The following is a 13,931-nucleotide window of genomic DNA, read 5'->3' on the forward strand; positions in this document are numbered from 1 at the left end:
AACTATAACTAGTTCCCTGTATTTTATTTGGCAACCCTATACTCGTTGCCATTTAGAAAATGAAGAAAGAGTAGCTCCATTGGTCACTCTACGACCACACAGTCACGTAAAGAAGAAAGCTCTGTTCTTGGGCTTAGTTCAAAACAGGCACGTGTCCTACAGTGGTGAGGAGAAAGGCCAAAGGACCCCTGAAGCAAGGCTCTGTGAAGAAGTCTAGAGAACCAGCTGGGAAGGCAAGACCGTGGTACCGTGGCAACTTCCAGAACTTTCTAGATGCTCATTCTAATTATTCAGGCCAGACCATTCCCTGGGGATTTGATTTCACCTACTCTTACTGACCAGGCTAACAGGAACACTTTCTCCAGAGATGGCGTCTAACTAACCCATATCCTCTGAATGTGGCCCCAATTTCTCCTTCTAGCTAGGGACCAAGACCCTGGAAAAAAGAAAACTTGATTAGGGTCCAGATAATTAGGAAGGTGGGAAAAAAATCCTCCACAACAGCATCCATAGATCTCACAGTCTCCCCAAGGATCAGGCTAGCTTGAGAGAGTTTCCATATTTGGAAATGATAGAGTAAATCAAATATCAGCTGCATAATTCCATGTTGATTTTCTGAGTTTTGAGAAAAGAAAGCAGTGTCTACCAAATACGTAGGTTCCTCCACTCTTCCTTAAATTTGCCTGTGGCTGTACAAATATTCAGTTAGTCATTGTCTTGGTTTGCATTCTTCCAGAAGCTGACAATGAGACAACGCTATGAGCCTGAGTCTTTTATTTGAGAATGATGGCAGGGCGAGCTGACGGAGTAGGAAAGTGAAAGAGGGATGGGAGGCAGCCAATGAAGGGTGTGCTAATGGGCAGGTAACTTCTGAAGGCAACTGGGGCTCAGTCTTATTAGGGAAACCCTGAGTGATGGGATTAGAAGATGCTTCAGTTACCCTGATCAGAGAGAGCTGAGGTATTTATCCACCAGCCAGAGGGATGCCCTTCCACTCACCTGCTTCCAACCACCACCCCCATTCATCAGCTCCTGCTGCCAGAGAAAATGTTAGGCAAAGAGTTGCAGGTTCTGATAGAAATGGGAAGTAATAAGGGAATATATCCTGGGCACCAATAGCATCTGTTCCAGGCACACATTCTTTCCTTCCAAGTAACCTATCCATCCCACCACCAAAATGTACCAGCCAAGGAATACTCTTTGTTATGAGCTGATCACCACCTGTTTGGGGGATTAATCTTAATATTAAAAAGACCATCAATCCATAGACAGTAATTGGAAGGTCGAAGAAAACCTTAAGAATGTTGAAATCCTTGAGGGATGATTCTACCACAAATCTGACACATAAACAGTCATGTCACTGCCCTGACAGGAATGTGTTCAGGATCTTGGCTTCTCCAAGCTAGGTGTGTATAACCTTCCGTTGCCAGTTCCTCTGTGTCCTCAGTGTCACCACATCCTCTTTGTTCTGCCTGTTCTACCTTATGCTAATGTCTATCAAGTATTTCAGTCTCCTGCACTCCCCCGGGGGGGTCTGCTCTGCATGCACCTTAAGTGACAAATTAATTACTTTTAGGGAATGTGATTTACAGATAAATGGGCTTCCCCTTGTGATACTTATGGGATTTTCTGGAAATTAAAAGCAGCACAAGGCAGTTAAGAGCCCAGACTCTGGAGCCAGACTGCCTAGGTCTGAATCCCATCTCTATCATTTATGAGCTGTGTGACCCTGGGCATCTGCCGTGTGCCTCTGTTTCTCCTGTATAAAATGGGCTTAATAATAGTACCTACTTCTTTGGGCTGTTCAGAGGATGTGATGTTTTAATACTTGTAATGTGCTTAGAAAAGTGCCTGGAACATGGTAATCATTTTATAAATAAATAAATCTAAAGGGATAAGACTCCAATAGGCATTTAATAATGTTTCATGGTTAGTGCTAGAAGGAAATAATGTTAGATAAAATAGTCCTGCCTAGGCTGTCAAATTATAGTTTCTAAGTAAACTTTCTTCTCATTTTTCTTTCCACCCCACCCCCAGCAAAAGTAAGGAGCAGTGACCTTGGAACCATCAGAAGTGATCTGGAGAATAAGTCCTATCAATTACTTAATTATGAAAACCTGCTTTCTATGGAACTAGCTCTTTGCCCATAAAATGGGGACAGTGACACCTGTCAAATAGCAAATAAAATGATATATGTAAAAATACTTTACAGGCTCCAGGGAGTTTTACCAAGTGAGCTTTGCTTATTGCCTTCTTCACTTCCTTTTGTTCACTTCCACTCTCTCCATGGTTCCTTCTCCAGTTTTCTCTCTTCTTTTAAATTTAGCTTTTATTGGTCTCTTCTTGCAAAATAATTCCAAAAAAATTGTATACATATGGACCAAAAATAAGAAGACTATAGAGTCAGGAATAGTCCCATCACTCATAAATAAAAATTTGTAAAATGTGGTCTACATTCTTGGTCTTCAAAAATAAATATATTATATGACCTTATTATTGTTTGTAACTGCTTTTTAAAAATTATTATGTTGTAACATATTTCCATGCCACTCAACTCTTTCTATAATATGATTTTTAAATGTTTATACCATATTTATGCATATTATTTTTTTGCAACCAATCTCCAAATATGGGACATTCGAGTGTTTTTCCTGACTTTTTTCTTATTAAAAATAACAGGCATGAAAATCCCTGAAAAGATGTCATTCTTCAAAATCATAATTATTTCCTTGGCATTCCTAGAAGAGAATTCATAGCATCACTTGGAATTCATATTTTCAAAGCTTTGATACACAGTGCCAAATTATTTTCTAAAAAGATTATTCTATTTTTCACTCTTCCTACTAGTATTTGAAAATGCACATTTTCAACATGCATATAACCTAATCACCCTATCTAATCTTAAAATAATAATTTGATATTCAGAAAATAAAATTATCAATAATTTTATATTTGACAATTATGGATGGGATAAAAATTGAATACTTTTCATACGTTTATTTGTTATTTTTATGCCTCCATGTGTTAATGTCTTATTTGTCGTTTTTCAATTACATCTTTTCCTCCATTTTTGGATTATATGTTATTTTATTATTCAAATAAAAGAGCTCTTTACACAGGAAGGACATTAACTCTTTGCCGTCTCATTTTTCAATTCTTTTTAGTTGGCCATTTGTTTTAAATTTTTATAGATATTTGAGAGCGTGGAAATTTCCATTTTTGTGTGTGTGCTGATTTGTTTGCTTTTGTTTCACTGGTTGTTGTCTATAACATTCTTGGAAAGTCCTCTCTTATCCTAACTTTAAATAGACCGATACATTTCCCTTTTTTCCCTTCTTCTCCATATTTCAGGATTACTGTAGACAAATGGCTGGGGCCACACTTATCTGTGTGTGGTCCTAGAATTAAAGGGACTCCAGACTCTGACCTAAGTCTCTCTAGCACAATCTCACTGTGTCCTGCTGACAGTCTAGGCAGTATTTTGTGGAAGACATTTCAAGGAGGGAAGTGAATCCACAAGATCCTTAATTCTTAAAATTAAAATGTTTAAAAATAGTATTTAGTTCCTGCTCGTTGGTCCTGAATTTCCTGCCTTGCTCAGCATCAAAAAAAAAAAAAAAAAAAATCAGGTAGACTTCATTACCAACTTTTATATGTGTTTCTGAAGCAGAATGTGGGGAGATTTATCACTGCACATATCCTTTCAAACGTTCATAGTTGCTAGGGGACTGGGAAGTTAATAAATTAGCCTTAATTAGGAATGTCTGCATATCATATTTGAATTTCTCATCATTCCCTCCTAAGGCAGTTGGAAATGCTCTACTGGGAATATAACCTATCAGTAAATGAATCATGGTCCAAAACCGTGGCAGAAAACACAACCAACCAGGTCACTGAATTTGCTCTTTGATGGTGAGAATCATGTGGTTTGGGGGAAGTGGCAAGGGCTTTGAAATTAGGTAGCCATGAAGTTGAGTCCATCTCTGTACTGCCTAGCTGTGTGACCATGAGTGAGGCCATTTCTCAGACCTTGATATTTTGAGTTATTGATATTGATACTCATAATACAACTAAAAGTCATTGAGCCACTACTTACTCTGTGCCAGGCACTGTTTTAGATACTTCATATATATGAACTCAGTTAATCCTCACAGTAACCCAAGGAGGTAGGTACTATTTTTATCTCCATTTTACAGCTGATAAAACTGAGTATCTTGCTAGAGTCGTACAGCTAGAAGGTAGAAGAGCAGGACATGCAAGAACAGGCATTCTGATGCCAGTCAATGAGCTTCACTTTTGTGAGTATAAAGACATCCAGGGAAGTGTTTGCTTGATGCATACAGAGAAGGGAGTCGCTAAATGTTAGCCCATTTCTATCCCTTTGAGTGAGAACCTTGTTCCTACCTCGCACAGTTGCAAGCTCCCCATCCACGTGAGCCATGCACTGCATGGCAGTAGCCCCAACGCAGATTGGCATGCTGACTCTCTGCCCTAAAACAGAAGTCGACAGGTCTATTTCAGCAACGTTCCGGAGCATTCGTGGATAAAGCCTCCACCTAGAATTTTTGAAAAAAAAAAAAAAAAAGTTTTTTAGAATTTCAAAAGCATAACCAAAGCTTTGACATTACATTTGAGTTAGAAAGAGAAAATATTCTTCTATTTTTCCCAGCAAGCAAAGTCCATTACAAAGCTCAAGGAAATGCGGTAAATTTTAATGGTTGCTAAGATGGAAAGTTAACAATAAGATGAATAATAAACTTCTCAAGCCATTGTTCTTAGTAAGGTATAATTAACACTTTATAGAATTAACCCATTTGAGTGTACAGTTTTTTGCCCTTTGAGAAACGCATGAAGTTGTGTAACCAGACAATCAAGATCTAGAACAGTTCAGTCATCCTGAAAATTTGCCCCATTTCCTTTTGTAGTGAAACTCTCCCCCATCCAGTCCCCTAACAACCACTGATCATTTTTTTTTTGTCCCTATTGTTTTACTTTGCAAGAATATCATACAAATGGGATTATATATAGTCGACCCTTGAACAAGGCGGGGGGCGGGGTGGGGGACGAGGGTCAGCCCTTTGCGCAGTGGAAAATCTGGGTATAACTTTACAGTCGGACCCTCCAGATCTCCAGTTTCACATTCACGGATTCAAGGATTCATGGATCGTGTAGCACCTATTCAGTGAAAAAAAATCTGTGTATAAGTGCACCTGCTCAGTTCAAACCCACTTTCAAAGGTCAGCCCTAGTGTGTGGACTTTTGAGTCTGGCTTCTTTCACTTAGCCTAATGCTTCTGAGATTCACCCATATTGCTGCATGCATCAATAATTGTTCTCTTTGGTTGATGACTAGTATTCCATTGTAAGAAGGTAGCACAGTTTGTTTATCCATTCTCAAGATAAGAGACATTCGGAATCTTTCAACTTGGGGTGATTATAAATAATGCCACTATAAACATTCACTTAAAGGTTTTTGTGTGAATATAGCTTTCATTTCACTTCTTCCAAGCCATTTTCAAGATGGTATAGAATGGCATGGAGGTTAGACTAGAGTTTAAGAAGATATCCTATGTCTACTTCATCAGTTTTGTTTTTTGTTTTTGTTTTTTCTTACAGACAGTAGCTTCAGGGAACTACTTTTAAAATTTGATGTGGTTTCTTCAAAATCCTTGATCTGAATTCAGCATCCATTGAAGTATGATGATAAGGGAAGTTTTTATTTTAGTTTAATTGAGCATTTTCATCAACAATGTTATTTGGCAAAGACTGGAGTCTTTGGCTTGAATTTTTGACCCCTGAACATTATCTTAAATTACTTTTTCTGTTATACTTTTGTGTAGCAATGAAAGTTACTAACAAACCAAGAATCAAACTAGTAAATTTTACAGGAAAACTAGTTCTCTTTTCTCTCAGCAAAATTTGTATCTCCTATTTGTTCAGGATTATTTTCTCCTCATTAGTAACTGATTAAAACTGAAAAAAATACAGCCCCATTTCTAATGAGCACTAAGGCAATAAACATGTGAGTACACACACATACATACCTAACTAGCACTCACCTTTCAGGACCTAGATTTAACTCTGCTTCCAGATAGATCAAGATTTTTTTATTAATACAGTGAAGTGTGATTTAGTAAGGGAGTCACCAAAATAAATCGAACCTCCCAAGTCTTAATTGAAGCCTACTTCCTGTAGCAGAAGAAGAAATTCTGTCTTCGTGTTGCCTTGAGGAATAGCTAAGGGTCTGTAATATAACCCTTCCTCACATAATAAAGTAAAAACATCCAGCACTTGCAAGCATAATAAAGAAGTTTAACTGTGATTTCTCTGCAATTCCTTTGAACATCATAATTGTCATGATTTTCTGTCACACCACATGCTCTGCTGCTGGAAGTCTTTTCTTCTCGACTGACCCTCACAGCATAATTCTTTGATCTCCACTCTGATGGGGGAGAGGAAGAAGCCTTGAAGAGAGTTTTTTACTACCAATCATCTCTAAGTGTATTATTAGAATGAGAGAAAAAAGATTTAATAGCAGCCGTTGGCACGCTGGCCTTGGAAGGCATTAATATTTACTTAGAGCTGAGGAAACAATGAAAGCTTTTATGAAGCATACACACAGAGCTGCGGGGCATCAGCCGTGTGTGTGTGTGTGTGTGTGTGTGTGTGTGTGTGTGGCAGAAAGAACATTTTCAAATATCCAGTTCCCCTTTTTAAGGCAAGGCAAAACCCTTCCATCTCCAGGCAGTAGCTTTAGGCTTGTCCACGAGGTGGCGCAGTCACTTAAATAACTGTTCTTGCTTCCCACACACGTTATTTCCCGCCTTGAGAATGGCATTACAGACGCCCGTCAACCGATGCACAAAATGCAATTCCTAGGCCAAATTAGATGAGATCAATGGAGTGGGAAATGTAGGTTCTCTAGAAAGTCCTCCATATTTTGAAATTTTCCAAAGAGCAATTACAACTAACCTTGTCAAGTAATTCCAATAGCTCTGCCAGCCCCCCCAATCCCATCCCCCAATTTAAGTGATTGTTTTTCCACAGTCTTACATAAAACAGTAGCTGACTATAACCTTGGACTCTGCTCTTATGGGACCTCCACTTTGGAAAAAGTTATGAAGATTTACAAAAGAATCGAGTCAACTGAATAATAAACCTCTTTCATAGGTTTCCTGAGTTAAAATAAGTGGGGCAAAAGTTGGGATCCATTTTTTTAGGGAAACCACTGACTGAAACAGCCTGCCCTGGCCAGGCCCAATAGTAAACACTTGCATGAGTTTTATTAAACAGGAGGTCTTGGTAAGGAACGCGAAACTAACAAGTCACCACAAACCAGAAGAATTCAGGAAAAGTCGAAAGGAGAGGAGACTCCAGTGATATGTCTTACCAACTTTCCAGAATCCTCCTCACTGGAATCCATCTTGTCTGAGCGATGCGTGCGCCACCAGGAAGGACCCTGAGTCAGAATGATTGGCCAGAGACAACCCGGAAACTAATTCCATCACCATAAAACCCAAGACTGCGAGCCACGTGGCAGAAAAGTCCTCCTGGTTTCCTTTACCCCGCTGCTCTCCGTCCGGGCGCCCCTTCCCAATAAAGTCTCTTGCTTTGTTAGCATGATTGTCTCCTCAGACAATTCTTTTCCAAGTGTTAGACAAGAGCCCACTCTCGGGCCCTGGAAGGGGTCCCCCTTCCTGCAACATTTTCACATCCAACAGGGACCTTGATTTTAATTTATCATAAATCAGGTGATATGCACAGTCCTCAAGAGGAGGTTCACTGATGACAGAAGACACCTGTTCATCGCCCAACTTTGAAGTCCTGTGCTGTTATTGAATCCCACCAACTCAACACACTGAATTAATAAGTCCGGTAAGATGATCATATTGCATCTTAATTTCTCCACATTAATTATTCTAAGCATTAAAAACACATAAAATATATGTATAAACCTACAGAATGTGTGTATATATGTATATAAAATATACCACAGTATTTGTAATCATACCTTTTAACCATTCATTTGTAATATCGAGAGATCTTTAAAAAATTTAACTGAATTATTATCAACCTCTGAGGCACCCTGGTAAAGGAAGAAGGAGGGCAGGAATTTAAGCCTGAAGAAAACACAGCATGGTAAACATATTTAAATAGTCAAGCCATTTTTGGAAAGGCTCCGTGTGTAGTTAAGTTTCAGAAGGCCTGTGAATCTCCTGAAATGGTATGTGTGTGTGTGTGTGTGTGTGTGTGTGTGTGTGTGTATGCTTGTCAACACTTCTCTGGATAAAGAAGCCACAGCTTTGAGGTCCCAAGTGGGGAGGGGGAGTGGTTTGCAGGGAAGAGGGGGAAGAAAAACAGGCATGTAGGGAGGAGGAGGAGAAAAAGGAGCTGAGGGTGGAGCTGGGATAGAGATCTCTTAGCATGTGACTCTTCAGAAAACAAGAGACAATTAGCTGCTTTTCATAATGCAAGAGAAAAAGCAGCTTACTTACCTGTTGTGCAAATGAGCTGAATGATTCTGTGACATTTACACCTATGAGAAGAACACTGACAGTGCCACTGGTAAGTGTAGATTGCTTCTCAAATATTAAAGAGAGGGAATGATTTCACTTTTACCATCTGTTATTTGAAAGAAAACCACACAAATTTCCGGGTCGCTAAGTGATCCGCGAGGGACGAGGAGAGCTTCTTTTTCTAATATTACAGGACTTCTAAATACCCAAATCAGAGAATTATATTCCACCAATGATAATTTCACAAGAAGCCACAAAATATGTGCAGATCACGGTTTAGAAAGATACCCTGAGTTAATGTGTAAGAGAAACAAAGTACTGTTCTTTTGAAAATTAACTCCAATCAGGTCAGGGCCCACAAAACCTAGCAAGCTGACTTTTTTCTCTGTTCCTGTTATAACTGCAATAGGAAACTGTTCTTCTGGGTGGTTCTATCTATTTGACTTTATTTGTCCTTTTTTATGTGGGGGAGTGGACACAGTAGTATTAGAGCCCCAAGTCTTAGCCAGAAATATCTCCAAGCAACCATTTGGTCACATAAGTGGCCCGTGTCTCCAGAACTCCAAATCGTGGTTGTCAGAGCTGGGTACAGAGATAAAAGGTGTCATTGTGAATGACCATTTGCTACACTTGTGGCATGGGGAGGGGTATAAATGTCATAACTGTCTTTAAAATACTCTGTCATTGTGTCACAAGGGGTTATCTGAAGTTTGTTTATTTTGCCATCTTCATTTGAATCAGAATGAGAGGTTTCAGACTGATTGCCTTCATCCCATCAAGCCAAAGCCACCACCACCTCGGCAGAACATCTATTTTTAGTTCCACGTGGTCAGCTTGATGACACAGGGTGAGGACTGAAAGGTCACCCAGCAAGTTACACAGCAAAAGAAGAACTGGGATGTTAGATAGGCAATGTGTGCTGCAATAAAAACTCCTCAGATGGTTGATAATAATCCTCTCTCCTCCAGAGAAAGTTGATTAATACATTTTTCCCTTCTTTAAAGCTGAACAAAATTGAATGATCAAGGTTCATGGAGAAGGTGGCATTGAAACCTCATTCTCATTATCTGTGTCTTCACCCTAAATTACTCAGTACTTAGGCTGAGTAAGCTGAGAATACTCACTGCAGAACCATGTAATTCACAGAAGTTGTGAGGTACTTTTCCAGTCCACATCTTGGAAGTCACCACAGTCTTCTGTGTCTCACCAGGTTTCTAGAATTTCTAGGGTTGAAGAGGTGTTCTGTCTTCTTTGCTAGACCCCTTTGCTTCTTCTTAAAGGCCTCCAGTGGGCCAATTGTTTTGGGTCCAGTTTGCATCAATTCAACCCACCAGCACTATGGAGGCCCAAGGTCAATGTGCATCCACTGGAATGTAAGCTCCTGTGGACAAGAACTTTCTTCATCTGGCTTACTACTCTATCCTCAGCATGTAGTACTGAATCGAGCCCATTGAGAGTCTTAATGTGTGAGGTAATTAATCAGCTAGCATTGGGTGAAGGGCGGTAAAGGGTGAGGAAGGCTGTGTATAAGTGGAGTAGGTGGTCACCTGAGCATTGTGCCCCGAGGAATGGTGAGGGACACCAACTCCATCATCCTGTCAAGGCCCTGAAATTTCCTTGGTTAAAATTACCTATTTGGGTTCAAGTGTTGCTTTCAGGAGACTACTAATAGGCAAACCACATCACCTGGTGAACAGAGTTGAGATGGGCCCAAGAAGGGGCATCTTTCAAGAGCAGAACATGTTGAAGGGACCCCAACATATTACATAACAGTTGGAAAAAATCATGCAGAATTTTAAGCCGCTCCACTCTTTGCCAACTTTTCCCTTCCCATGGCTCCCCCAGCATTTATTAAATCTCACTTGTGTCCCAGAAAAGATCTGAGACAAAGTCAAGGCTTGAAGGAGTTTTGGGAAGCCCCGCACCCCCTTTCACCCCACTCTCAGGCTCCTGCACTGATTTGCAGATGAATCGGTGCTGCTTGCCAGGAACCACCTTGGTTAGAATGATTTCATTTCTCCTAACTTACACATAGAAAAATGATTTTGATTGATTTTGCTCTAGGCTAAAGAAGAAATGAGGAAGGCAGGCAGATTCTTTCCCCTGGGTACTTTTTGCCTGTTTTCTTTAATTTTTCACCTTCCATGAGTGCCCGCAACATTTGCTGGCTTCATTAAAAGCTATAATATAAGATGAATGAGCCCCAAAGACTATAGTATATGGAGGGCTCGCCTCCCCTGCTCCAGCAAATAAACCATTTCCTAATTGCTGAGAGAAAAAGGGTTTTCCTCCTTTAAAGTTATTTTGTTTCTAGTTTTTATTACAAATAGAAAACATAAACCATGACATCTACCATCTTGGGCTTTGAAATATGAAAGTCAAGGGAAAACTAATTTGGGAAGAGAGATGAAGCACTTTGAAGGAGAGATGAAACAGCAAAGTTGAAAGAGTAATGTTATATGGACAAACTGGAATCTAAGGTGAAAATTTAGACAATGGTAATCGAAATGAATTATAATGGAAAGCCAGCAGGATGGGAACATTTGAGGCAACCATCCGATCTAGTTTGACCAGATAAGACAGCTATCTTGTGTTTAATATTAATGGTTTCCTACACCATAAAATAGACCATCACTGTCATACTCAGAGGAAAAGAAAATGGAGTTATCAGAATTTATCACCATTTTTATACAGAGTTAAGTGTATAAAAATGTATGTATCCACATAATTCCAAGTGAGGAAACTTAGGGTTAGCTTTTTTCAAGATTCCCAGGCTTGGAATATGTTCAAACAAGTTTAAAGCCCAACATTTCTCACAGCCCTATGAATATCGCCTCTCTACTAAGCATACTATCTAGACAAATAATTCCATACCATCAACATTAAAGCTGAAAGATCTTGTTTTGATAGAATGTCTTTGTGTAATTTTTAAATATGATTTTAAAAAATTCTTACCTGGAAAATGCTGCAATATTATCAGCCAAGGTTTCCTGATCATTTGCCCCAGATTTATAATAGTCAAATATAGACTTTGGAAGTATGGATTTAGCATGTTGTTCATAATCACTGATGCAAACAAGCCGGGTGAACATTTTCCTGTTGCGAACCCTGGGATGTTTTTCTTTTTTTTCCCTGTGTTACTTTCTACATCCTGACAATTCTGTTATTTGTCAATTATTAATAGACTTTTTCCAAAGTTCAGATTTAGTTGTCTGTTGTGTACATTAAGAGAGCAAACATATGCTTAGACTTTGAAATTTTATTTTCAGCTGTCTGCCAAAGAACAGGTAGTACACCTAAGCCACAAGAAGTTGGGTTGGGGAGGCAACAGGAGGGGATTAGGTGTTTGTCACATGAAAAAGGCAGAAGAATGAGTAAAAATTAAAAACCTAGAGAAGTACTTGCCTAAAGCCGCTCTTGGCTCCGTTCTGCCTAAGGCTGCTTCTTCCCCGGGGCATGTGACTTTGCTGCCTAACAGGTACTGGAATGGGCTGCCCACTCATTTTCATTCCATATTTGGATCATGCACATATATGAAAAAGAGCTTATGAAATGAATGGGGCATCTGTTACTGGAAGGGGGACCCCTTCCAGGGCCCGAGAGTGGACCCTTGTCTAACACTTGGAAATGAATTGTCTGAGGAGACACACATACTGACAAAGCAAAAGACTTTATTGGGAAGAGGTGCCCAGGCGGAAAGCAACAAGGTAAGGGAACCCAGGAGAACTGCTCTGCCACGTGGCTCGCAGTCTCATTTTATGATAATGATAATCTTGTTAGCTTTCTAGATAGTCTCTGGCCAGTCATCTTGCTCGTACCCATATTTGATCTGACTCAGCATCCTTCTTAACTCTCCTCTTGCCTTCTTGGCTCGCATCTCTCAGCCAAGATGGATTCCAGTGCAAGGTTTCCAGTGCAAGGGAGTTTGGCAGAATATATTATGGGCTGACGTCTCCTCCTTCCTTTTGGCCCCTCTCAAATTCTCCTGGTTTGTGTTCAGCAACAGCACTGTGTTCCTTATCAGGACCTCCTGTTGAGACAACTCACGCAAGCCATTTATCATCATGCCTGGCCAAGGCAGGCGGTTTTGGTCCGTGGTTCCCTAACACATCCAGTAAATGCAGGGTGTCTACACAATATGAAACTCAGCCGATTATAAACATTTGGCTTTAACAAGGAACATTAAGGCCAAATTTACAGTTAATTCTTAGAATCTTATCTTGCTCTGGAGAGGATGCAAGCAAGTGCCAGTCCAAAAGACCACGTGATCTCAATCCAAATTTCACTCAGTCATGGACTGAACACCTGGGGAAGATTCATATTAGTAAGAAATGACTCAGAAAGCAATGGCTTTGACATCAGTTAGACCTGGTTTTCAATCTGGGAGCCCCCACTTAAAGCTGCTCACGTGCTGTCCAGCAGCTGAATTCCAACTGCCTACACCTCTATGAGAATGCTCTTTTAAATTTGGAGCCTGCTTTTCCATCCACATGGCATGCTAAAGTGCTATGGAATCAATGTCCCCTGGAATAATCCTCCACCGAGGGTTTAGTGGAATTGGTATATAAATACCAAATCCCTCACTCCTCTGGGTTAACTCATAGGTGGGTGTTCTACAGTGCAGGCTTCAGTTGCCCGCAAGTGTTAGTAGGCTGCTAAGCCACCATGTGTCGGCTGCCTTCCCTTCCAATCTCACTCCCCTACCCTTTAATTTAATCAAAGAGCTTTACGCTGTTAGGATTAGCATTGAATTATAGATAGGTTTATTCCTAAAGTTCACAAATGCTTACTTTTTGCTTCAGGGTAGTGATAACTAAATTGACCCTAAAAATACTACTGGAATGTGAAATTCTGTTAATATGTTAAGGGAGTTCTAAAAGAATTAACTCCATCGCAGAGTTAACAAAATCATTATGAAAATTGATCTGAGATCTTACTTGCTGCGAGAACTGATTCAAAAGTTGCATATTAAAGCAAGACCTTTTATTCACATATTCATTTATTTGCAACTTCGACACTTATTAAAACTTTTAGCACCTTGCAATTAAAGTAATTTTGATGCAGAGGCAATTTAGCATTCTGGAATGAACCTTAAACAGGCCAAGTGCTTGAGAAACTAAAGGAGATAAGGGCCAGTGCTTCCCAAAGGGTGGCCCTGGACCAGCAGTGTCAGCCTCACCTGGAAATTTTTGTTAGAAATGCAAGTTCTCAGGCCCCACCCCTGTCCTGCTGAATCAGAAACTCTATAGCCTTTTGTGCTGTAACAAGCTTTCCAGGTGACTCTGATGTACAGTATGGTTTGAGAACCACTGCTCTGGCTCGACTGAGAGTAAAGGAGGATTTATTTTAAGAAACTCAAATTAAAAGAAAAAGAAAAAATTCCACTCTCATCTGTACTAATGCAGCCGACAGCTGA

The 13,931-nt window shown here is 39.9% G+C and overlaps 1 protein-coding gene across 2 annotated transcripts in view; it reads right to left on the reverse strand.

The window, feature by feature from the left end:
- Positions 1–11,620, reverse strand: part of HAO1 (hydroxyacid oxidase 1) — a 60,509-nt gene extending 48,889 nt beyond the window's left edge. For both annotated transcript variants that reach the window (XM_068524674.1, XM_068524673.1), the window contains exons 1-2: positions 11,471–11,620; positions 4,405–4,556 (exon numbers count right to left, since the gene is read on the reverse strand). In XM_068524674.1, the coding sequence (XP_068380775.1) occupies positions 4,405–4,556; positions 11,471–11,607 (289 nt within the window). In that variant the 5' untranslated portion in view covers positions 11,608–11,620. The remainder of the gene's footprint in view (positions 1–4,404; positions 4,557–11,470) is intronic.
- Between the last annotated feature and the right edge of the window lie 2,311 nt (positions 11,621–13,931).

This window comes from Eschrichtius robustus, chromosome 16, assembly GCF_028021215.1.
Source record: "Eschrichtius robustus isolate mEscRob2 chromosome 16, mEscRob2.pri, whole genome shotgun sequence".
Lineage (NCBI taxonomy): Eukaryota > Metazoa > Chordata > Mammalia > Artiodactyla > Eschrichtiidae > Eschrichtius > Eschrichtius robustus.